Below are 24,389 nucleotides of genomic sequence, written 5' to 3'. Positions count from 1 at the left end.
TAAAACCCCTACGCCAATTTCTACTCTGAGATGACACATATCTATGTGCATGCACTTATTCCAGGTCTGTTATCATTCTCCTATAATGATATGCTCACAGGGAGCTTCGTAGCTCCACACCTGGAGAAAAATGTGCAGCCTCGGTACCTAATGTGTGTTTGTTCACTGAATTTTAAAAATACATGGTGGCAGCAGAGCAGACCATCAAATATTTATGGAGCATTCCTGGAATATGCAGAATGTGAAAAGTTTTGCTGTTTAAGAAGAAGAACAAGCAGGTATGGCTGTACCCAGGAAACATCAAGCACCCAGGAGAAAGAGGAGAGTGTGTAGCCAGGTCTTGAGTGTCAGCACTGGGTTTTTCTTAAGGTCAGAAGACAAGAGAATGTGGGATTTTATCTTTGTTCAGTCTAAAGAGCCACAAGTATTCAAGTGAAGTCAAGAGACCTCAACTATAATTCTGACTCTACTGTGAGTTAGGTATTTGACCATAAATTAAACATTTCCTCTTCTTAGTATCGGTTTCCTCATCACTGAAAGGGGGTAATTTCTGCACACAATTAAATGGCAGAGTCATTCAAAAGTGAATCATCAGGAAGAACCTGCACACTTATAGACAAGGGAATAATGCCTATTCTGGTTGAAGAAGCTGTAGCAGGTCCCATGTTCCCCAGTCCCAGCCAGGAAGGTCAGATGAGCAGTAACAGAGACAACCTTAGGAGTTACATAGTTGGCACCCCAAATAAGTACCAAGAGGAGAGTCGTCCTCCTTTCCTTCAACACAGCCACCCATGGGCAGCTTCCTGCCTCCAGTTTGGATGTCTTAACGATCTCCCTAAACATTGGTATGCCCCTGAGGACACTATCAGAGGCCTTCTTTAATCTCTCCACACCTTTCAGAATATCAGGGAGTCTTCTTATCCTAGGGATGTAAGCTCTCCACTGCCTTCCACTCCTTCTCTGCTTGGGTTATCTCTCTATGATGATATAGACAATCCCTGCCTTGCTCTGCCTTTATTGAACCAAGCCCCCCCGCTTAGCTTCTGAACACTCCTCAGATATCATCTGGTTCCCACGCATCTTAAAGCAACAGGAAATGCCCTGCTGCCAATAGAAAGGTACTCCCCCACCTCAGCAGCCCTGAGCTGTACTTCACAGTGAAAGCACTTGGATAGCCATGGACAAGAATGGATGCTGAGATTGGGGAAAGAAACTAAGGTGGGAGAACCTCCTCCCCACATGTTTAGAGGAAGTCTTTCTAAAGAATTCAATGGTGAGAAGGAGCATTCATCCTCACATATGGAAATGGTGGAAATCACACCTACATTTGGAATTGTACTTTGGAAAAATAAGCTGCAAGAAATACTGAGGTAAAAATGTCAACAAAAGTGGTTGTCATTGTTGTTTGCAAGTCGAGGCCTTGGCATTATTGCCCCTGCCTGCCGTCTTTTTCAAGTTCTGTAGCTTCTAATCGTGGTCAGAAATGAGTTTTGCTTTCATTTTGATGGAAAGCATTTTTAAATGAGCCAGAATTGAGATTCAGACAAGTCACTCAGGCTGCACGAATATGGCCTCTCTGTAGACTTACTGTGAAATGCGCTATCTGCCGTGTGTCATCACAACGAGCTTCTCTCTATGCATCATTCTGAAGACCTCCCCACATACAGACTTCCACAAGGAAGAGGGGACACATTAGGCCTCTGTACCTCCAGCTCCTGCACATGCAACTCAAAGAACATGACTTTGTGTCATTCCTATTTGCTCCTAACTCAATGGCCAGAACCAGTCATGTGACTTTATTCATAAAGGGGCCAGGGAAGCAGTCTCCCATGGAGCTAGAAAAGAGTCAGAGAAAGTTGGGAAGAGCATGCAAGCTTCCTCTTTCTTTCAAGCTTCTTTTAATTTTTTTTATCATAATTTCATCATTTCCTCTTCCCTATTCTCTCTCCAAACCTTCCCACAGACCCCTCCTTACTCTCTTTCAAATCCATGGCCTCTTTATTGTTGTTAGATGCATATATATTGGGAATTGTAAGCATGTATGTGTATATATATATTATATATGTATATTATATGTAAATATATATGTATACTAATATTATGTGTATATGTATATGTATACTAATGTTATATGTATATATATGCATACACATAATCTGTATAATGTTATTTGTATGTATGTTTTCAAGGTTGACCATTTGGTATTAGGTAGCTAGTTGGTAGGGAAGATTATTTCTCCCACTCTCAACATTCCTCAGTTTTACACTTACCTTAAAGCTCAATAAGATCAGATACATATGCCTGGTTTTCTACTGAAAATATATAATCAGTAAGCTAGGCTGGTGCTAGGGAATATATTAAGGAGAAGACGACAGAACATGGGCAAGCTTTCACACTGTGCCTGCCTTCTCTGCAAGGATATCCTGTTCCAGGCAGTGTTTGTGATCATACTTTGCTAATTAGAAACCTTGGTCTCAAGGGAGACAATTCCAACCTCCAACACTTCCACGGGTTTTGTCTTACACTGTATTTCGACTTTCAATCCTCGTGCTACCTGATTTAAGGATTTCCTGTCACTTCCTTCCTCACCCCGTTCTCCTAGGCCAAGATGTCCTTGGTTGCGGGAGACTTGAAAACACCTGTGTTTAGGGATAGGATATTAAATGAAGAGATTGTTTTTATTTTTATTTTGGCAAAAAGGAGACTCCACGTCACCCAAGCAATTGTGTCCGCACCCAACCCCCCCCCCTCCCAAAGAGTACTCTGAAGATCAAAGGCCTTAGCACAGCTACTGAAGTGTTAATTGGCCTAGTCCAATTGTCAAAAATTAGCTTCTGTGTGAACCAATTAAAACAAAATAATTGGGAGTTGTCAGCACTTCTAAATATTTATGCCAACGGATGCAAATATTTATTTGCATATCATCTGTTTGCAATTTCTCTCACTTCTGCTCTCTGTGAAGCTCCTCATGAACCATCAGTTTCTCCCTCTCAATGCTGAAATCACAACCTAAACTCAGTAGACTCAACGAGCAGGAAGCTAAACTATTTTTGTTTTTGACTCACTTGACAATGTGTACTTTTGACAATGAGTTTATGTTCCTCATTTATAAAGGAAAGCGATCCTGTAGCCACCCTCTCAAAGGGAAAACTCGAATTTTTTTTAGCCAATCTATTCTATTTTACCATGTGATAGTCATTAAAGCAATTCCCGACTTTGTTGATTTCCATTACATCTATAGAGTGCTAAAACTTACTTTCACACTTCTGCAGTTGATGATTAAATGTCAGTCAGCTCTGCTGGACACCTTTTCTACTACAGCTCATCAACTCTATACCAATCCTGAAGAATCAAGAGATGTCAGGATATCTTGGGCTATAATCCTCCCTGGGTCTTCCTTCTGCAAATCTTCTGACAGTCACAAATCTTTCCTTTTCTTCTAAGCAATGTCTTCACTTCTTTACCATTTTGAAATTCATCTATCCACCTGCTTTCGGTGAGAAGCAAACGTCCCTATCTATCTCTTGCTAAAGGCAATACAACACATTGATTGAAATGCTTAATGGTAACATTATTTACTATACCCATTATAAATGAAACTTAAGGTCATTGTGGAAAGTTTTGGAGAAAGCCCCACTGTTTACCATTAGCCCTTCTGTGTATTTGCAGCATCTCTTTCTGCAACTTTGCCTGTGAGTGTTTTGTTTTTATGTTTCCCAAGTACATATGATATTACATATTCAATTTCATTTTCTTCAAACATATCATAGCACTTCCTCTGTGTAATTACAACTGTTTATAAAGCTATGTCTTTCCCCCAGTGGCTACAAGATAATCTCTTACGAGATGGCTATAGTCATGGTTTCATTAAACAGTCTCTTACTCGATTTAAAAGCATAGAAAGTGGTTTGTTCAGGATCTGAGTATTTAATCTACTTCCTTGCTGGTAGACACAGAAATCAGCAAGGAAGACAGGATACGTAGTACCAGACCCACAATCTTGGATATCGGCTCAAACCTAAACACTGTCCTAGGAAAGAGCCAATGAAGAAAACTCAGTGTGTAAGGATGCTCTACTTGACCTGTGTACACCATGGAGTATAACCACTGTGATCCAACAGAAGTGAATCAGTTCTCTGTGACCCTGAGGTTCCCACATCCTATAAGCATAATGCTTTGTACATTGGGTAAAGTTTACCCTTGGGTTATTCAAATGCTGGTTCCTCTGCCCTCCTATCTTGTTTTGATCTGGACATGGCATTGTGATGGTTATACCAAGAATCTCCTGTCTCAAGTTTGTCGAAACAATTCTTACCATTTATGCTCTGCCTTGTCAATAAATGCTGATCACCCAATGACTGGGCAGAACAGAGAATAGGGTGGGATGTCTGCCAGCAGAGGAAAGAGAGAAGGAGAGAGGGAGATTCAGATCAGCTGGCAGGATGGAGGAAATGGAGCCATGAAGAAGAGTTCCAAAGAGCATTTTATCAATAGTAATATGCAAGTATCATGGGATGGAGTTGGAAGGTAGCCAGACTAGCACAGGAGGTAAAGGTAGATCAATAACTGCTCAGCTATTGAGATACAGTTGTGAATGAATCTTAATTTTTCTGTGTGGTTATTGGGGAATAGCATAAGGTAAAGAAATACAGCCTCCTGATTCATTGACTTATATTAAGTAAATGCATTTATGTGAAGGTTAATTTGCAATATCCTTGGGACAAAGAAGTAGCCAAACTGCCAATTATATTTATGATTCTGTTTTCTCTCTGTTTTTAATTTTGCACAATCAAGATATCTCGGTAGTGTTTCTTCAGGTCTTTTGTGGCTCAGCCCTATGCCATATATTCTAGTTCCCTTCCTTTCCAGTTTTGTTTGAGCCCTCTCCCAAGTGCTGAACCAAGGATAGGTTCTTTACAAAGGCCCACTATCTCTTCCTCAACTTTTGCCTCAGTTTCTCCATCTACAGTGGGCTCCCAAGGTGGCAGCTACCATCTCTGCTTCCCTGGCTTAGTTACTTTCTAGTTGCTGTGATAAAATATCTGGACAACAACAATTGGAAGGGGAAAGGATTTATTTGGGCTTACGGTTCTAAGAGGATACAGTCCATCACAATGAGAAAGGTATGACGGCAGGAACAGAAAGAACAGAAAGCTGTCTGGTTGTGTTGTATTCACACACAGGAAGCAGAGAACAAATAGGAAGAGGAGCCAGGCAATAAATCCTCAAGATGGGCTACCCAGTGGCTACTCCCACAAGCAAAGCTTCACTTTCTAAAGTTTCCACAACCTGCTGGAGACCAGGTATTCAAATACATGAACCTATGGGGAACAAATTCAATCTAAGCCACAGCATTACTACACCAGAATTCTGCTGGCCAGTGCTGTTTAGATTGTGTTCCTTAACCAGGCAATATCAGCTCATCCAGGGACTTGTCAGACATGGAGGTTTCCAGGCCCCACCCAGCTTCATCCAAAGGGCAACTTGGGAGCGTGGGGTCCACATCCTAGATTTTGGGAATGTACCCAGGTAAATCCCCATGCACACTGGTTATGGGAACCACTTCAATGGAGCCAGTTCTGAACAATGACCTTCCTATGCTGGCATATTTATTCACTGCAGAACATTTGATTTCTAGAGATGCGACAAGCAAAACTCTCAGTGATGCAGTTCCTGCAAGCACTGCTTTAAGTATGCTCTTGCCCCAAACCTTGAATGTTCTCAGAATGTAAGTTCCAGGGCCTTGAGAACATTACACTACTTGATTAATAGCAAGAAGTGATATCTGTGACATCTACCTCCTCCAGTAGCAATGAATGCCTCTAGCATTTTATAAAAGAGTAATATGGCCCTTACCTGGTTCCTCATCTTATCTACATGTGGTTTTGGCGTCCTTAGCTGCATCCCAAGATTTCCCCTCCTTGGTTGTTCTCTTTGTCTCCAGCCCATTCTGTCTGCTTGCTTCCTGGTGCTATTTCTGATTCTGTGAGGTCCTTCATTAAGATGAGTGACATCATTCAATTCAGAAGCCACCCAAATCCCCATAGTTCACATAAATCTTATCAGCATTTAGTCCTTCAAGTAGAGGTGAACCAGTCAATCCAACATCTGCCTCCATCCTCACACAAGGCTTCCCTTGGACTGTGGGTTGGGTTAATCTACACTGCCATCTTGACTAGAGTTAGAGTGACCTCTGATACAAGTGGGGCACATCTCCCAGTGTAACTATGAGGATATTTCCAAAGAGGATTGTGGGTACCATGGTCTGATTCCTGAACTAAATACAGAAGCTTTCAGAGTACAGGACCCCTTTCCTCTGCTTGCTGGCCCTCCATGAAACAGACTGCTGTGCTCCACAAAGCCCACCCAGCTATGATAGAGTAACAACTCGGAAACCATGATCCAGGATAAGCCTCCCTCCCCCCACGCCCTGGCCCCACGCCCTGCCTACAAGCTCTAAGTCATCTGCATCACAGTTGTGTGAAAAGTAACCAGGGCAGACACAGACCTCAGGCTCAGCAGCGCCAACATTGGCCTTGATAATGCTGTTGTGGCTCCTTTTTTTCTCTGCACCACAGGAAGTCAGCAGCTCCTCCGGCTCCCAAATCACAATAGTCTAAAACTGCTTCAGACATTGCCAAATGTGCCTCGATACCAGATACGGGCAAAAACCCTTCAGTAGAAAGCTACGACCACAAGGCTGGCTCTTTCCTTTGCTTGAACATTCCAGGAGAAGGCTGGCTCCATTCAATTCCTAGAATATCCATCTACTCTGCCTCACTACTACAGGGAAAAAAAATTAAAAGAAAGAAAAAAAAGAACGTTTTATTGGTCAAGTGGATGACCTCCAGAGCATTTCATCTTGGCCTTCCTAGCCTGTTTATAGAATTCTGTAGAGAGCCATTTAGCCATTCCATGTCCCTAAACTTGGTAGCTTTAAGGAACTGTCTCCCCACAGTTCTCCACAGGTGGCACACTGGGAAGCTGTTCACTTCCATTATCTTCTCTGATTTATTTTTTATTGGAATTTTTTGGGCCCCAATCATACTGCTTCTCTGGCTTTAATTTCAACAGCATTAAATTTTTTTCCTGGCTTATGTCTTTCCCTGATCTCTTAGGAGGAAACAGGTGCTTCAGACCCATGAGAGTACCTTCCTTCGGGTCTCTCTTTCCAACAGTCAAATTTAAATGCAAGCTCAAAGTCTATATTCTAAACCTATTGGTTCTTGCTCAACCCAAAAATGTATCCTGGAAACAGTTACTTCGAGACAACAGCTCTTTAAACATATGCCTTAGTCAAATGCCTAATATAAGTGGAGAGTCCTAATTCACTTCCAACCATTACTTGGGTCAGGGTATCTTAAATCCACATTGGAATCAGATATGGATTTAAGAATCATAGTGTGCTTAAGATGTAAGTGTTATGAAGAAAAGTCACCATGAGACTTTATACCTGAGCCACAAGTTGAAAGAGGTCTTCCACACGCCCTTCTCCCTACCCTTTGTGCAATTCCAACTGAGACAAAAAGAGAAGCCCTAATAGGTTGCTGGAGCTGGTGTTCCCAGGGCCCAGCACTGCACTGAAGCCCAAAGCTGAGACTTGAGGTCTCTTCTCTGGGTGGAATTTAGCCCTTGTGTGTAATTTGAAGTCTGAATAACCCACTGTTGACCTCAAAAACTACATTTATCACAAGTCATTATCCCCAAAGCAAGCTAGAGATGGTTAGCCAGGCATTCAGACCCACACCTATAACCCCAGTGCCAAAGAGGCAGAGAAAGAGGAGTTCAAGGGCAGTCTGAGCTACAAGGTGATACAAAGAACTCGAGATGTAGTTCAGTGCAAGGCCCTGCTCACTCTGGTCATGAAAGCTATCCCAGCATCCAAGGCTCCACACCTGAGTTCGTGTGCTGCTTTGTAACGTCTCAGAGCTTCTCAGAGAGAGTTTCCCAGGGCTGGGATTCTAACTAACCCTGGCTGTCTCGGAACTCACTCTGTAGACCAGGCTGGCCTCAAACTCAGAAATCTGCCTGCCTCTGCCTCCCAAGTGCTGGGATTAAAGGCGTGTGCCACCACCGCCCAGCCTTTATCTTTTTTTCCGATGCACGGATTTGAAAGCAACAAATTTAACTGAGAACTAGAGAGTATCCAGTGATCCCCAAACACAGCAGCAGCTGGAAACGCTTCATGGAAACTGGGAAACCAAGGCTTCTGGTTGCCCTGCTCTGAACTGATGCTGGACTAACACAGCTTGCCAGCCAGGCAGAGGCATAAAGGTTAACAGTTAAAATGTCATGATCTCTTTGGGCTCATCGAATGCCCTGCTGTCAACATCTTGACTATCTGAGTCATTTTAGAACAAGGGGCTTTTTATTTTGACACCAAAATGCCCAGATTCTGTGGCTGGTCCCAAGCAGAGCTAGTGGTGAAAGAGGCAGTGATGGTAGAGAGACTCCAGGGTACTCAGAATCTTGCTACCTGAGATTCCTGGAGGCTTACTCTTCCTTGCATAGCTGCAAGGAGTGAAACATTGTTCTAAATACTATAGAAGAGAGTTCCCGTACTGTGACCTCCTGAGGTGGAGAAGCTTTAAAACAGCTCGGATTGAGGTCAGCTTTTGTGAGAAAGAATTTTAGTGCCTTTTATTTTATTTTTTTTCTTTCAGATTTTTTATATGTGGGCTTCATAATATCTTGTGACTTCAAAGGCAATGCTTCATTAAAATTGATAGCTTGCTATGTACACACTCGGTCCCATGACCAGATTACGTTATTTAGCACAGATTAGAAAGATAGTCTATTGCTTGCTCAAACCCATCACTTTGATATTTGAATAATTAATCCTAAGAAATTCACCATTTAATTATAAGATTTAAACAGTGCTGAAGAGACATGAAAGGTTTCTAGGAGTCTGTATTGTTAGCTGACAATAGGAGAATGAATGTCTGAAAATTGAAAATATTCTGTACCAGATCCTATTTTAATGATGTCATGGATTTGAATATGAGTGGAACTGCCAAGCATCCTTGGAACTGGCCACCTTCAGTTAAATAGTTTGTATTTGCTTTTCTCCTTCTGGCTGAATTATTACTGAAGCTCCTGCTGCAGAAATTAAGAGCTTTTTGGAGGGTCAATGTTAGCTCACCAAAGATATGTGGTTTACATACACAGCATGCTGTGATGGTCCCTAAAACATAGCCCCGTGGGGACCAATACCACAGGGTACCCATCTGTGAGGAGACCTGTGAGACAAGAAGACCTTGTGTTCTTAATGTGGTCCCTCTCTGGGTGCAGCTCCATTGACACTTGATTTCCCACACTTCTCTGGCCCCCTATGACAGAAAGTAGGCATATCACAGGTTAGTTGAACTTCTTGGCAGTTCTAAGCAAAGGAGTCTATTCTCAAGGGCAATTTTCATTAAACATAAAAATAGTGAGGAGGGTATCTTAGTCAGGATTTCTATTCCTGCACAAACCAAGAAACAAGTAGGGGAGGAAAGGGTTTATTCAGCTTACACTTCCACATGGCTGTTGATCACCAGAGGAAGTCAAGACTGGAACTCAGGCAGGTCAGGAAGCAGGAGCTGACACAGAGGCCATGGAGGGATGTTCCTTGCTGGCTTGCTTCTCCTGGCTTGCTCAGCCTGTTCTCTTGTAGAACCCAAGACTTCCAGCCCAGAGATGGCACCACCCACAAGGGGCCCTACCCCCTTGATCACTAATTAAGAAAATGCCCCACAGCTGAATTTCATGGAGGCACTTCCCCAACTGAAACTCCCTTCTCTGTGATAACTCCAGCCTGTGTCAAGTTGACACACAAAACCAGGCAGTACAGAGGGTAATGGAGAAAAACTTAAAAGTTTAGTCCCCACAGATGTTAGCCCAGAGATAAGTTTCCCATACCCATAGCTGGGTGGGTTATTCTGGCTCTACTTAAAGGACCTGAACAATGGGGAAAATCAACACTACAGGATAGTAAATGGTTTGGGGGTTTAATTTTAAGATTGAATAGTCAACATCTTTACCATTAAAAGCCCTCCATCTTTCCTGTCAAAGGACCCTGTTCCCCTCCTGTCCAGCCAACCATAAGCTAATTTTAGAAATCCTATCCCTTTCATAATGCAGATATATCTTATACCATCTATTCAAGGTCTAGGTCAACTTTCCCTTTTCAAATACTCATTAGTATAGTATAGAGGCTCAAAAAAAAAAACTAAGTAGAATTATCATATAATTCACATATAAATCTCATTATCAATTGAATTTGAAGTGTCTTTGATAGGTCTGTATGTGAACACTAGGTACCCAGTTTGTGGGGCAACTGTGTTGAAGACTGTAGGGCTTTTGGGAGTTTGATAGAAGTAATTCACAAGGGGCAGGCCTTTGAAAATGGAAGCCATCCCTCAGTAGCTTCTTCTGCATCTGGCCTGTACAATGTGAGCAGACACTGCCTCACACTCCTCCCCAAACCACGGACTGCACAAACCTGCCTACATCTCTTTCCTAAGTTAACAACCTTTAACTGTCTTCTGCAGCTCTGAGAATAATATTCAACATGGCTGAGATGACCTAACTTGTTTGGTTTATCCCCACCTCTCCTTGCTTTTCCACATGGAATTCTTTAATAACATGTTACCTTGGCAAGTGTCTTGTATTAGATGTCCTGTATCAGGGCCTTTGTGCATGCTGCTTTCTATAGAGAGTGAGCCTTCTAGCCTACACCCAATTCACTATGACATCTCAGTGACCTGAAAGATTTATCCCTGACCACCCAGATTACTGTTTTTCATGTGTGTCCTTCAAAATGCTTGGCAAGAAGGTTCTTCTGGATCATACATTTGGAATATGTTCTCATCTGCTGCCGGTGCCCTGGACTACTTGTCATCCGACCGTACCAGTTCTTGGGGGTTAGGGGGTGAAGTGGCGCAGAGTCAATGACACAGACTCCGGGAGCAGATGAGAAATGCAGCAGCAAGCTCACCTGAACACTGTTGCAAGCTCCTTTAATACCCTCTACTTGCATCCCATTGGTCCCAAGAAAGCATCGCTTCTAAACAGCAGTTTCTGATTGGCTGGCATTGTCTGCACCAGCAATCCTTGGTCTCTCGGGCAGTCTTCAATTAGGTCCTCCTGCAGGTGATGCTTTTGTAGCTGAGCAGCCCCCAGTGCTTACATAGAGGTGATTCTGCTGCCGTTCCTGCTACACACACCCTGGAGTTTATAATAACTATTAAAAGTTTTAAAGTAGAAGTACACCTTAGTTCTCTTTGCTCTAAACTCACCATTTCCGGCAAATCCATATAGCCCTTCTTTGGAAAAAGTCTATGTTCCTTTACATAGGAAAAACTTCACTTGTTTCAGCATCACTCCATTACACCGGCTACCTCACATCAGTTTAAGTGTGGTCCATTTTCCAACAGGTCTCCTGTGCCATTAGTTAGCTAAAAATGTCTTGGTGGTTTACCACACTGGGTTTATGTAAGAATTATATGCCCAACACCTAGAACATATTTCATACATCTGATACTTAGTGAGTTATGTGTACAAAATTATAATTAAAGGAGAAAAGTGGGACCAGAGAAAGGTTCATGAGTGGGAAGCACTTGCAGAGGGTCAGGGTTAGATCCCCAGCACCCATATCAGGTGGTTCACAACCACCTGTAATTCCAGCTCCAAGTCACCTGCACACATCTGTGTTTACCCACACATAGTCACACACATAGATACCTAATTAAAAATATAATTAAAAAGAAAAATTAAGATAAATAAAATAAAAATAAAAATTCTTTTGATAAAGAATAAAAACACATTATATAGAATAATATAGCATATTATTTTCATTGAAAAAAAACCATGAATGATAGAGATTTGCACATGTGGAGGGGTGTGTAGGAGTTTGTACATATGCATGCACATGCTTGCTCTGATTAGCATAGACCATTAAGAATGATCCCCAGATGCACAGTCTCATAGATGCAAGACTAGATCACCAAGCAAGACACTTGTTTCTTTACACGCATTGAAATAAATCTCTGTTGTTCTAAGCTCCTTTGCCTTGCTTTGGTGCTTTCTGTAGTTTCCAGACTCTCTGAAATGAAAATTGTTTATTTAAATTAAAATCACTTTAACTGTTAAAAAGCTAGAAAGAAATCAAAACACAAGAAACCATTTATAAGTAAATGCAGTAAGGCAGTGGAACGCCCACCCAGGTCCGGGCAGAGATACAGTGCTGAGGCTATGTAGAAAAATAGCCAAATTCCAATGCCATAAGAGAGAGCATTGGAAACGCTTAGAAATTCTTTAAACACCAGCAGTAACTGAGGAGTGGGACTGACAACTAAAAGTGCTGCTTCTGAAGAGTCTCCAGAAACAATCTGACAGGACTTTTTCAAGTTGAGCCTGTGGTGTGTTAATACTGGACCCAAAGTCAGAGACAAAAGGCTAGGAAGCTTGGTGCCTACCTGTGGCCATTTAAGAAGCAGGAGAAGCCTGGACGGTAAGTACCCTCTCAGTTGGGGCTTAGGAAAGTCAGCTGTAACTATTGGCATGTTAAACTCATAGGATGGTCCAAGTGTTTGCCCTGTTCCCTATCTGCATTAAGTCTTCCAATAAACATAGCAGTCAGGAGAGATGCAGTGCTGCTCTGTTCTCATTTTAAGGATAAAGGCATCCAAACTTAAACGGGTCTAGTAACTGGCTACAGATCACCATGTTGCTTGGTAGAATTTCTGAGACTGCATATGCTCAGGGCTCAGTTTGAGGGCTGTAGACCGAAGCCCTCAAACTACAACATCCGAACCCCAGTGCCTCCAACTCAAAAGGTCATATGGTTTTTGCTTTGTTTTCCTGGAAGTATTTGGCCAGAATCTAGGACTTCATGCATGCTGGGCAAATGGTCTACCATGGAGCTATGGCCCAGTACTGAAATGTCAGGTTCTATTTAAAAAGTACTTTATCAGAATGCAAAGGGCATCCACCATTCATAAAGCCTTATCTGACCATTAGCAATATTTTCCCTTGAATAAAGCCTTCACTAGTCATTCTTGAGTTACGAAGTCACTTAAGAACATTGGTCCCAACACTCCTGGGAGAAAATGGAATCCAAAATAGCTGCTCCTACCACAGAATGGAGCAAATAACTAGACATAACATAAAACAGAGATGAAATTAGTTGAATATTCATCATAGAAGGTAAGAGCTACTTTATCTCAAAATCCACAGTCCTGGGCTCTCTAAAGTACATGTCAAAGACTGCCAATGCCAGCCTTGGGTTCTAAGACCCTCAAAGAGGCCAACGTCTCTTGCCAAGACCCCTTGGCCACTTCTGCTTGGTATGTGACACCACGCACACACACACACACACACACACACACACACACACCAGCTTTCTCCCCTTCTGCCCTGGAGTAGGAACTAAACCTTCTTAAGTTGTTGTTCTCGGGAAAAAGCATTCAGGCAGTTCGTGACACACTAAGCATTCAGGACTCTTAGTAACTATCCCTAATAAAGGTAAATTTCTCTTTCTAGACAATATCACCTCCTTCCTTGTCACCAGCCAGCAGTATAATTCTGAATCAGGTTGTCATGGGGTCTCTCCAAACTGTCTGGTAGTCTCTAGAACCAGACAGTTATTTATAAGGAATGGGAAGGTACATGATTAGGAGCCAGCAAAGTGCTCTGCACACAGTGGTACTCAACAGGCTGGTGAATGAGTTAGTTCATCACCTTAAGGGCTTGTTTTCTCCTTTGTCTGTGATAGAAACAAGCCTTTAAAAAAAGCAAAGACTAGTTTTTACATAGCTCTGAAGTCTCTGTTCACTTATTTTGTACCCCAAGGAAAATAATAAGTACCACACATTAGGTAGCTACATAATGCCATCTTGAGGAGTGCTTTGAATAGTGTTTAAAGTAATCAATGATATCCTAGAAAATTTTTCCCCAAATGAAGAGTCCTTGTCCATTGAGTCTTTGAGATGGCAGACAATTTTTCTTTGTTCAGACTTTGTGGCTAAAGGACCCATTATCTAAGAAAATAGTAAAAACTTTTCTTAGGAGGTAAAAGAGTTCTAAATTTGTTTCTTAGCAACGAGTTCCTCAAAGGAGCGCATCAGGACACAATTTCTGAAGCCTTTTCAGTACACATTTGTACTTAGAAGAACAAGAGGTAGGGGAGCATAGAAACAGAGAGGCATCTATGGTTTCTTCCAATTAGTGGCACACACATTACACTACCAGGCCTATATACAAAACCCAGCCAATAAAAATGTAACACCTACCTGCATAGACAGCACTGATCCCATTCTTTATGGGGCCAGCAATTTAACAATGTGACAACTTTGAGCTCCCTCCCCATGGCCAAGAGATTAGTTGGTTTGCTAACACACATTAAAGGCTTTTCTAGTGTAGATACTGACTGTGTGCATTATACTCGGCAGACAAGAACCGAGGCTCCAATAAACTAATCTGGGAGAGAAATTTGGGGTGATTTTGACATCTGATAGGGGAAATATCTTACCCGAACAAGAACGTCTAAATTACTCCCTTCCTAGGTGCCATTTCTTGATTTGCTTTCCCAACTTGGCCTTCTAACAACATTAACAGCACCAACTCAGATTTAGCAAGCCTTCAGTGCACTGGTGGGTTTTCTGTTCCTGTAACAAACATCTGACCTTATCAACTTCTAAAGAAAAATGGTCTTCTGGCTCGGAGTTTTAGAAACTTTAGTCTGTAACTGGATGTTTCATTGCTTTGGACTCCTAACCACACACTGTGGTGGAAGCCATAAGAGAGCAAAACCATTCACCTCATAGCCAGGGAGCAAAGGAGAGAGGAAGGAAAGGATCAGAGCTCTCTTGTCCTACCGAATTCCACTTCTTCAAAGTTCGATCACTTGCTAATTGTGCCAAGCTGAAGACCAACCATTTAAAATCTGAGTGTGTAGGTCTGGAACATTCCAGATCCGTATGATAGATAGTATCCACTGTTTTGTGAAACTATTTTACACTTCTTGTTCATCTTAACTCTTACGACTGTTCTTTGAAAGAGCACGTTTACCTTTGATCCATTGTTGAGCGTTGAACTAGTTCTTAAAGTTATACTATTATTAAGAAAAATGACGGAGGTCGGGGCTGAGGAGATGACTCAGCCGGTTGGTAAGAGCAAGCATAAAGACATACGTTCTCTTCTTTAGCATTCATGTAAAAGCCAGGCATGGTCTTGTGGGACTAGAACTTCTCAGGAGCTCACTGGCCTGCCAGACTAGGTAAAAACAGAAGCTTCTAGATCTGCAAAAGACCCTGTGTCAAGGGAATAAGATGAGAAAGATAAACGGAAGATAATAGAAGTGTTAGAAGTCTTCCTCTGGCCTCCACGTGTATGTATAGATTGACTATAGATACTTCCATACTTACCTCTTACATGGATGCACCTCCAGACACATGCATGCACATATGGGCATAGCACAAAAACTGTGTAGGTGGCGGGGGGTGGGGGGTAATACCCAAATCAAATGGCAGAGACCAGAAGCATATTCCTCACATAGTGGCTAATCAAATTTCTCCAGATCAGTGCCCACAGTGAGATCTTCAGGAGGGTCTGAGGACCCTTGGATGACTTAAGTGCTCAATCTAAAAGATGTCCTTGATCCACTCAAATCTCAGAATGTTTAGAGTCGGTCACGTTGTTGGGAAATGATGAAGGGTAGGGGTGGAGAGGGAGGATTTTGGCTGGCATTGTCCATTAAACATGCTACCCTAAAAAGTACTCCCCCTGTTATGACCAAGTTTATTTTGAAAACAAGCTTACATGTCTGAATGGCTGTCATATTGAAGAAATTGCCTGCACACTTGGCGAATCCCTTCTAAGTGGACAGGTAGCCCAATTGTTTTCCCTTTTCATTGCCATCCTTGAGAACCCTGGCATCCCCTGCAGGCTCCCTTCGGCAGCCCCTACAAATGCTTTTGATTTCTTGGAATAGAAAACAGTCCACTTACCCCAATAAACATGAGTATAAAAAAAACTGTAGTTGTTTGTTGTTCTGTTTTGGTTTGTTTTGGTTTGTTTTTGAGGACATTCTTTTAATGGAACAATATGTCAGAACTGGGCCTTCCAAAACAAGATAGAATGCCAATATGAACCAGAAGCGAGAGAATGTTGAATCTAAGCTGGTGAGCTAGGCAACCAGATGCCTCCTAGTTTTCCTACAGGATAAGAACTGGGAGGCAAAGTGAACATCAGTATTCAGGATGCTCAGGAGCTGGGAGCTGAGTGTGGAAGGAGATATGGCGGTTGATTTAAATGCTTTCTTTCAATGCTTCCTTTTTTGGCTCCAGCTTCTTGCTCCCCTGGAAGAATCTCCTGATAAATAAGTTTTCATCTTTATAGAGTCCTCATTATTTTTCCATCAGTGGCTGTACGTTTAAAGACGATTCAATGTGGGTTTCTTTTTCCTCCCATTTCAATTCGTTACTGTACAATTTCTTAAACATGTTTTTCTCTCTCTCTTTATTACAGAGGCTGCCCTTCAAAGACAGACATTTCACTTGCAGCAAAATGTAAGTACATTTCTTCTTCAAAATGATATCTGTGTCTCAGCTGTGGCTCCGAGAACCTCGTCTTTAAGGCTCCCATTTCCTACCTCCTACTGCTGCATCGTTAAAATCTGGTGCCACTAAACAAGGCCACAGTTTGAAGCTAACATTTCATGGGGCTTATTTTGTGGAACACCATAGAAGCATTTCAGAAATGGTTTTGAAAGAAGACCTGGGATTGTGGCTATGAGAATATTGCATCTAAAAGCAAAGGGGGGTTATGCATATTTGTTGTGACATTATGGCTAAATGACATCCAACATCTGAATATTCATCACCCCTGGAGTGGCTAATTTATTTCTCTTTTCTCAGTCAGTCCTCACCATGGATTCACAGGCCCCTCCTTGTTTAAGGGCAAGGTAGTTTCCTCAGTAACTCCCTTCATGTATCTGCTAATTAATGGCTACTCTGTAAACCTATGTTCTTTCTAGAGCAAATCTCCTGTATGTTGCATTCACCCTGGAACTCTCAGTGTCTATACCAAGCTACACATCTCTTCTCTTCTGTAAGCCAGATAGAATTGTGGTGGGCCTGAACTGGCAGGATAGGCATTTCATGGGTTTTGCCTTTAAAATTAGCATGAGAATATGTATCTCAGTATGTGTTTATCTCTGGAATAATCTAGTAATACATCAGTTCAAAAGGCAGAGGATTGATTTAGGTCCCATATGAAGGCTGTAGGGTATTCACAAGTAGCTGAAAAAGCTAATGAGCTCCTTGCCAGTGAAGATGGGCGGTCACAAGATAAGCAACCACAGAACAAAAGGCGGAGCCAGCCATTTGCAGTTTATACAGTCCTGGCTTATACAGAATTTCCAGCAAGGGGTTCATCTTAGCAGGCACTGAAGCATTTAAGTAGACATCCTCAGACCTGTCAGAATCCCAAGGCCTCACTGGAATTCCGCATACCACAGGAGCGCTAATAAATTCCCCTCGGATCATTCAGTCCCTAAGACAATGTGTTCAGCTGAACTGCAAGAAAAACTTAGTTTATCCTGACTTCCCAGGGTGATGTCTTTCTGTTGGCTCCTTCCAGCAAATTGATCCCAGTGCTCACTGGTAAATATTCAAACATCAGCAGCAAAAGGCTCTCAGCATCATTCAAACTTCACGTCCAAGTGTTATGCATCCGCCAGACTGTTTCTAAATGTTGAGCTTCATGTTCTATTTCTTTGGTCTGGATTGTGTTATCAAAATGCCTGCATGTTAGGAATATTTTAAGTGGCTTTTCCCAATAAAGTCACATTAGATTTTTCAGGAGCAGGCCTCCTTTTCATGTGTTATCGTGAGCATATTGCTTGTACAGATGTGAGCTTTGGTTGGTCGTCTCTTTTTAGAACATGGCACTCACTTCAAGGGATTGCCTTGTGCTTATTTTCCTATGTGTTCATTTTTAATAGCTCTTTAACATATGGCACTGTCAGGTTAGTTCCACAAGTGTTCTAAGCGATTTAAATATTAAATATTAAAATGTAGTTTGTATGTGTCCGTGGTAAATATTAGGTGACCAGCAATTTAATTTTTAAAGGTCTCTTTTTAGTTTTAATTATTTTTTTATGTGGGGGCTGGGGTTGTGCTGCACGTGAATGCAGATGCCTACGGAGCTAGAGTCAGGGCAAGGAGTTGGGAGCCACCTGATGTGGGAGCTGGAAACTCAACTTGGAGGCTCTGGAAAAGCAGTACACGCTCCTCACTGCTGAGCCATCTCTCCAACCCACCAGTTTAATATTTTATAAGATTTGTTTTCATTTGTTGGTTATTAATGAGTTAGAGGAGTAGAGAGAGGAGGGGAAAGGGATTACATTTGTACATGTGTGCAGGTGCTCATGGAGGACAGCATAAGGAGGTATCTGATCCCCTGGAGATGAAGTTAAAGGGCTTGGCTGCTGGGTACCCAAACTCTGGCCCTCTGGAAGAGCAATATTTCTCTTAACCACTGAGCCATCTCTCCAACTCCAGTAAAAGGCAATTCAAAGCAGCATCTTAAACCACTCTGTATAAACATAAGCATATCGATGATGACTCTTACCACCCTCCCCCGGATCTCTTTATCAAGATCTCAGTTAAAGCACCCACACTGCCTTGTAGATCTCTGGCCAGAACAAGAACAAGGAACTGGCTGGTTCACCATAGTGATCACACACAATGCACAGTGATCTAGTTCATTAGGAAAAATTCCAGTGTGTAAACAGCACTGGAATTCACACTATCCAGACAAAAGGGGGTCTACTCAAACCCCCAAGTCTTCTCTGGATGGCTGGAAGAAGGTTGATTCTTCCCCAGGGAGTCACAGAAATGCCTTAAAACCATCAGACTGGGGCTCAAGAGATTATCAGTTGTTCAGTGCACTAGAGCAGCTGCAGAGGACCTAGGCTTGGTTCCTAGTACCAACATGGTAGCTCACAATTATCTATAATTCCAGTTTCATGGGATCCAGTGCCCTCTTCTGACCTCTTTGGGTGCCAGGCATGTGCATGGTAAACAGACATACATAAAGGCAAAATACTAATATTCACTGTGGTGGTTTGAATATGCTTGACTCATTATTAGGAGGTGTAGCCTTGTTGGAATAGGTGTGGCCTTGTTGGAGGATGTGTGTCACTGTGTAGGCAGGCTTTGGGGGCTCCTAGTGTTTAAGCTCCACCCAGTGTGGAAGAGACGGTCTCTTTCTGGCTACCTTTGGATCAAGATGGAGAACACTCAGCTGATCTAGATCACTATATCTGCCTGTATGCTCCCATGCTTCCATTAATGATGATAATGGACGGAACCTCTGAAATTGTAAGCCAGCCCCAATTTAAATGTTTGCCTTTATATGAGTTGCCTTGGTCATAGTATCTTTTCACAGCAATAAAACCCAAACTAAGACACACATAAAATAAAATGAATAAATATATATATATATATATATATATATATATATATATATATATATATGTATATATATTCACCCACCAGTCAATGACTACTCAAATTCCTTTTGGTAGCCATAGTCATCAGCATTTCTGGGGACCTAAGGATGACTGATACACAATCAACATTCAGCTCACCAATAAGTACTCTCTATTCATGGGGTTTTGGAAATGTGTACAAACATGGAATACCAACTTCACTGGAAGAGGACGACTTGGCCAAGTCAAGAAAATAGACCCCATGGAAAAATAGGGCAGGTCCATAGAAGGAACCCTCAGAGTGAAACTCTTGAGTTCTCACAGCCTAGTCCCTCCCATTTCACTCTCTCTGAGGTGCATGATTCTGAGAAGACCTCACTCTCTAAGTTCTTTTATCATGGAAGATCAAAGAAGAGAAAGGAAGATGACTTTTGTTGACTGTTTCAAAGGTTATACTAGTCATCTAAGACTGTTGTTGTTGGGGGGCACCTAAAAGTACATTCATGTGTAAGGGATTTGTATGAGGTTTTTGCTTGGTTGGTTGGTTAGTTGGTTTGGTTTGGTTTGGAGATTCTTTCTTTCTTTTCTTTTTCTTTTTTTTTTCTTTTTTTTTTTGTGCAGTGTTCCTAACATTCTGATGACAAACTTTGGGCCTTAAAGTCAAATGTATATACAGTCACAGAAAATAGAATCGCATTGAGCCCTGGCAGTCTCCTTCAGTCTCGCCCCTCCTGCCATTGGACTCAAGTCCCAGCAGTCTTCAGGACCACTGCCTCTGATGGCGCACTGTCTTCTCTCTGGGTGGTATGTGTGAGAAAGTTGCCAAGCAAACCTGAGCTACCCAGAGGCCTGTAAAACGCGCAATTGCTTTTTAAGAGGCATGGCGATATTGTGTGTTCCTTTCGATATTTTGGCAGTCTGGATTTTCTGCAATTTGTGGTTTTGCAATTTCTCTTTACGCAGACAACACCCTGGCTCTCATTCAATGCCCCGTTGGTGGGGCTGAGGTGGTGGGGGAAGGGGAGATTCCCCAGAGCTCTGTTGGCTCCAGTGAAAGAAGGGGACATTAATGAAAGAAGTCAGAAAGAATGCTCGAGAATGATGGAAGTTGGTGGGTCCAGGGGGAAGAAGCAACTTCTAATAAACTGTGGGCCCACAGCTTTGTCTAGAGGCTCTCATCAATTGAGCAAAAATTTTTTCCTCTAAAGTCCTCTTGAGGTTTGTCTGGGTTGCAATGTCAGTCTCCTCCTCCTCCTCCTCCTCCTCCTCTTCCTCCTCCTCCTCTTCCTCCTCCTCCTCCTCCTCCTCCTCTTCCTCCTCCTCCTCTTCCTCCTCTTCCTCTTCCTCCTCCTCTTCCTCTTCTACCTCTTCCTCCTCCTCCTCCTCCTTCTCCTCTCCTTCCTCTCCCTCTTCTTCCACCTCCTCCCCCTCCTCCTCCTCTCTTTCCTCTTCCTCTTCTTCCACCTCCTCCTCCTCTCCCTTCTCTTCCTCCTCCTTTTCCTCTTCTTCCTCTTCCTCCTGTTCTTCTTCCTCCTTCCCCTCTTGTCTCCCTCTTCGGGCTCCCCTCCCTACCTTCCTCCTCCTCCTTCTCCTTGTATTCACCAAGCTTAGAGGAATTTTGTCCCCCATCCCCCACCCCTCGGGCCCCCCTCCTGCCATGTACCACAGGCTCCCCGCCACCAGCCTCTTCTTTGGACAAGCCTGTCTATATCTCCTTGCTAATTGCTTGTTTCGTGTGCACACGCTCACATGTGCCAGAATCTGTTGCCTTGGCTGTATTCTGACAGCCCTTGCTTCTCCTTCCTAGCAGTCGAAGGGGTCTTTGCAGAGGTCTGTGGTGCCAAGCCGTACAGAGATGGGGCGTTTATCGAGGGCGAAGTGGTTTCCTCTGTCTGCTTTCGTTGCCTCTGCAAAGGCTTGGCTGCCTTCCGTTGCCTTTTCAGAGCTGCTAAGCATCCAAGCTGAAGGATCTGAAGGTGCACCCATGCTCACCTTGCATTCCTTCTGTTTGTTTGTCTGGAAACAGACCCGAGGTCCCACTTAGTGGATTCCCCTTGCTTATGGCCTCCCGCTCTGCAGCAGAGATCTAAGGTTAAAGGACATCTATTTCTATACTGGTCAGGACCTAAATGCCATTATTTCTTAAGTTTCTAAGGAATTTACAGATAATTGCTATTCATATGTTAATTAACATCCCTGAGGTCTGCCTTGGAGAAAATATGACCTTACTGTGATTCCTAAGGCTTAGCAAATGCTCTGGTTATGGAATTGTTAATTGCAGGGGGGTGGAGAAGTGTTGGAAAGGTCCAATGTCTTAAGGTCCAATACCCCAACCTAAGAGGCCACAACGCCCCTATAGGAACCACGCTTCCATTCCTCTGTTCTAGTGGAAAGACTGTCCTAGCTAGCCTGAGATAGCTTCCCTGTGACTCCAGGTCACTTGTGCTGGCTGTGTCTTCTTAGATCAGCTTAGAAGCATCCATTCGTCCCCCATGACAACTCTCCAAATATTTTGGAATCTAATCTCATGCACTCTCAGAGTCTTCCTTATCCAGACTAAACTTCCCTTGTCCCATTAAGCATCCTTCAAAGGACTGTGTTAGGTTAGTGCTTTCGGTTTTGTCCAGGTTCCCTTTTCAATGTCTGTCTTAAAATGTTACAGCCTGAAATAAAAAGACACTGTTGAAAAGCCAGGCCCTACAGAGCTCCAAGGAAACAAAGCTTTCATCCCAGGTGTGGGACTTCTATTAGTCTAGTGGGGAGAGCATCAAGCAATTTAACAGCATTTTGGCCCCAAGGTCAACCCAGAGGCCTTAAGAGGCCACAGCTAAGCTGCTACAGCTTGGCTTATCCTTCTGTATATGTTCCATAACATAAGACCTTTACCTGGATCATAGCTCCGTCTCAGACTATTCCTGAGAACTGACAGGAACTCTGATTTCTTTTTTCATCTTTAAACCCGTGTTCCAGTTTGATTTGCCTCTTGACTTCACTCAAGAGGTTTGGTAAAGAAGGAATATCTGGATTTTGAGCTTCTTGAAGAGAGAGTCATATTTTATTCATCTTTGTCTCCCCTGAAATGTCTGTGACATTCTCCTGCACAACCCGATGTTCAGCAAACGTTTTTCCAAAACAGAGCAGCAAATTCTAACAAGCAGCTCTCCTGCCCCAGCAGGGACCTATCTACAGATTGATATGGGTGCCCTTTAGAAACTAAAAGGCGAGTTCAACACATGTCTGCTACTACATGGCAATCTTCATCTCTTCTAACGCTGACTCCCATGAGAGCTCAAGTCTGGGTCATTTGCATTATATCCACACTAGACTTTGCCAGTCCTGTGCTGTGTCTCATCTCCCTGAACCTATTCCTGATGTGAGAACATGCCTTTATGACTGATTGTCTCATAGGTTATTATAAGGATGAATCCAGGTAAGGAATACAGGGAAACTACCGGAATCAATAACTGAAATCAATGATCAATAGTTAAGAATGTCATCGCTGCCGGGCTGTGGTGGCGCATGCCTTTAATCTCAACACTTGGGAGGCAGAGACAGGTGGATTTCTGAGTTCAAGGCCAGCCTGGTCTACAGAGTGCTTTCCAGGACAGCAAGGGCTATACGGAGAAACCCTATCTTGAAAAAAAACAAAAAACAAACAAGAATGTCGTCATCGTTGCTTTCACTTTTCTCACAATGGGGCCATGCCATGTCACCCCCTTGTGTGAACAGGAACAACAACTGAGCATAACTTGTTCACAGTACCCCAGGACTGTGGGGGATAATTCAAGTAATGATTTCAGCATGGGCATGATAGTGCAACTTGACTAAATAAACTACTTTATGGGCTACCGAATTTCAGATACACATTCTATGGAAACAAAGGCATCTGAAGAGGTGAACGACATGGTCACCATTTACAAAAGCCATTCAGAAAGGACTGTATCTCATTCTTCAGCAGCCTATCTCAAGATGGCCTCGCACCCTCCCTGTGGTGACTGCTCAAGCCTCACGGCGTATTTAGGTTCTGATGCTGTGATAAAAACAACACACAGAGCCTAAAAGCCTTTGTGTGACCGAGCCAACTCAAGAAAGAGAGGATTTACTTTGGCAGAAGGAGAGCCTACAATGGCAAGAAAGGCAGAGAGGCAGACTGCCCAAGCAGGAAACTGAGAGATCACATCCTTAGCCACACACAGGAAGCCATGAGAGTAAATTGGAAGTGGATAAGGTTATAAACTCTTTACAAACATGCCCTGGCGATATACTTCTGCTAGCAAGGCTCTAACCCCCAAAGGTTCCATAACTTCTGCAAACAGTGACACTAACAGAGGACCAAGTGTTTAAAAACATTAGCCTACTGAGGACATATCCTATTCAATCCATTACCCCCCACACACACACACACACACACTCCTCTCTATGGCTGTTGGGGACATATCCCATTCAATCCATTCCCCCACACACACACTCCTCTCTATGGCTGTTGGGGACATATCCCATTCAATCCGTTACCCCCACACACACACTCCTCTCTATGGCTGTATGCACTGCAATCCCAGCTCATTTTGCTTCCTTTCTCACTTACCTCTTTCCCCTAATCATTCCTGGTTCTACAGAGTCACCAAATTATGAGTGGCCTGTGATAGTCTCTCCACTTCTTATGTAATTTCAATATGACCTTCCCCATACTGCTTCTGAAAATGATAGAGGGCTCTGCACCGGGGAGCAAATCATGCATGTGTGTGTGTGTGTGTGTGTGTGTGTGTGTGTGTGTGTGTATGCGTGCGTGTGTGTACTCATATGTGTATATCCATATGTGTGTATATGTGTTATAACCATTTGTGTGTGAGAGTGTGTGTGTATACTTTGTGTACTTATTTTAACTCTTTTTTTTTTTCTTTTTTTTTTTTTT

General features: G+C 42.8%; 1 protein-coding gene across 5 annotated transcripts in view; it reads left to right on the top strand.

Moving 5' to 3' along the window:
• Ankfn1 (ankyrin repeat and fibronectin type III domain containing 1) overlaps positions 1–24,389 on the top strand; it is a 407,382-nt gene that overhangs the window by 130,167 nt on the left and 252,826 nt on the right. For all 5 annotated transcript variants that reach the window (XM_031350944.1, XM_031350945.1, XM_031350941.1 and 2 more), the window contains one exon: positions 16,510–16,550. Coding sequence is in view for 3 of the 5 variants with exons in the window: in XM_031350941.1 (XP_031206801.1) it covers positions 16,510–16,550 (41 nt within the window). In the remaining 2 variants the exon portion in view is untranslated. The remainder of the gene's footprint in view (positions 1–16,509; positions 16,551–24,389) is intronic.

This window comes from Mastomys coucha, unplaced genomic scaffold (assembly GCF_008632895.1).
Source record: "Mastomys coucha isolate ucsf_1 unplaced genomic scaffold, UCSF_Mcou_1 pScaffold5, whole genome shotgun sequence".
Lineage (NCBI taxonomy): Eukaryota > Metazoa > Chordata > Mammalia > Rodentia > Muridae > Mastomys > Mastomys coucha.
The sequence above is the reverse complement of the archived record's forward strand: the minus strand, read 5'-3'. Positions and strand labels throughout refer to the sequence as shown.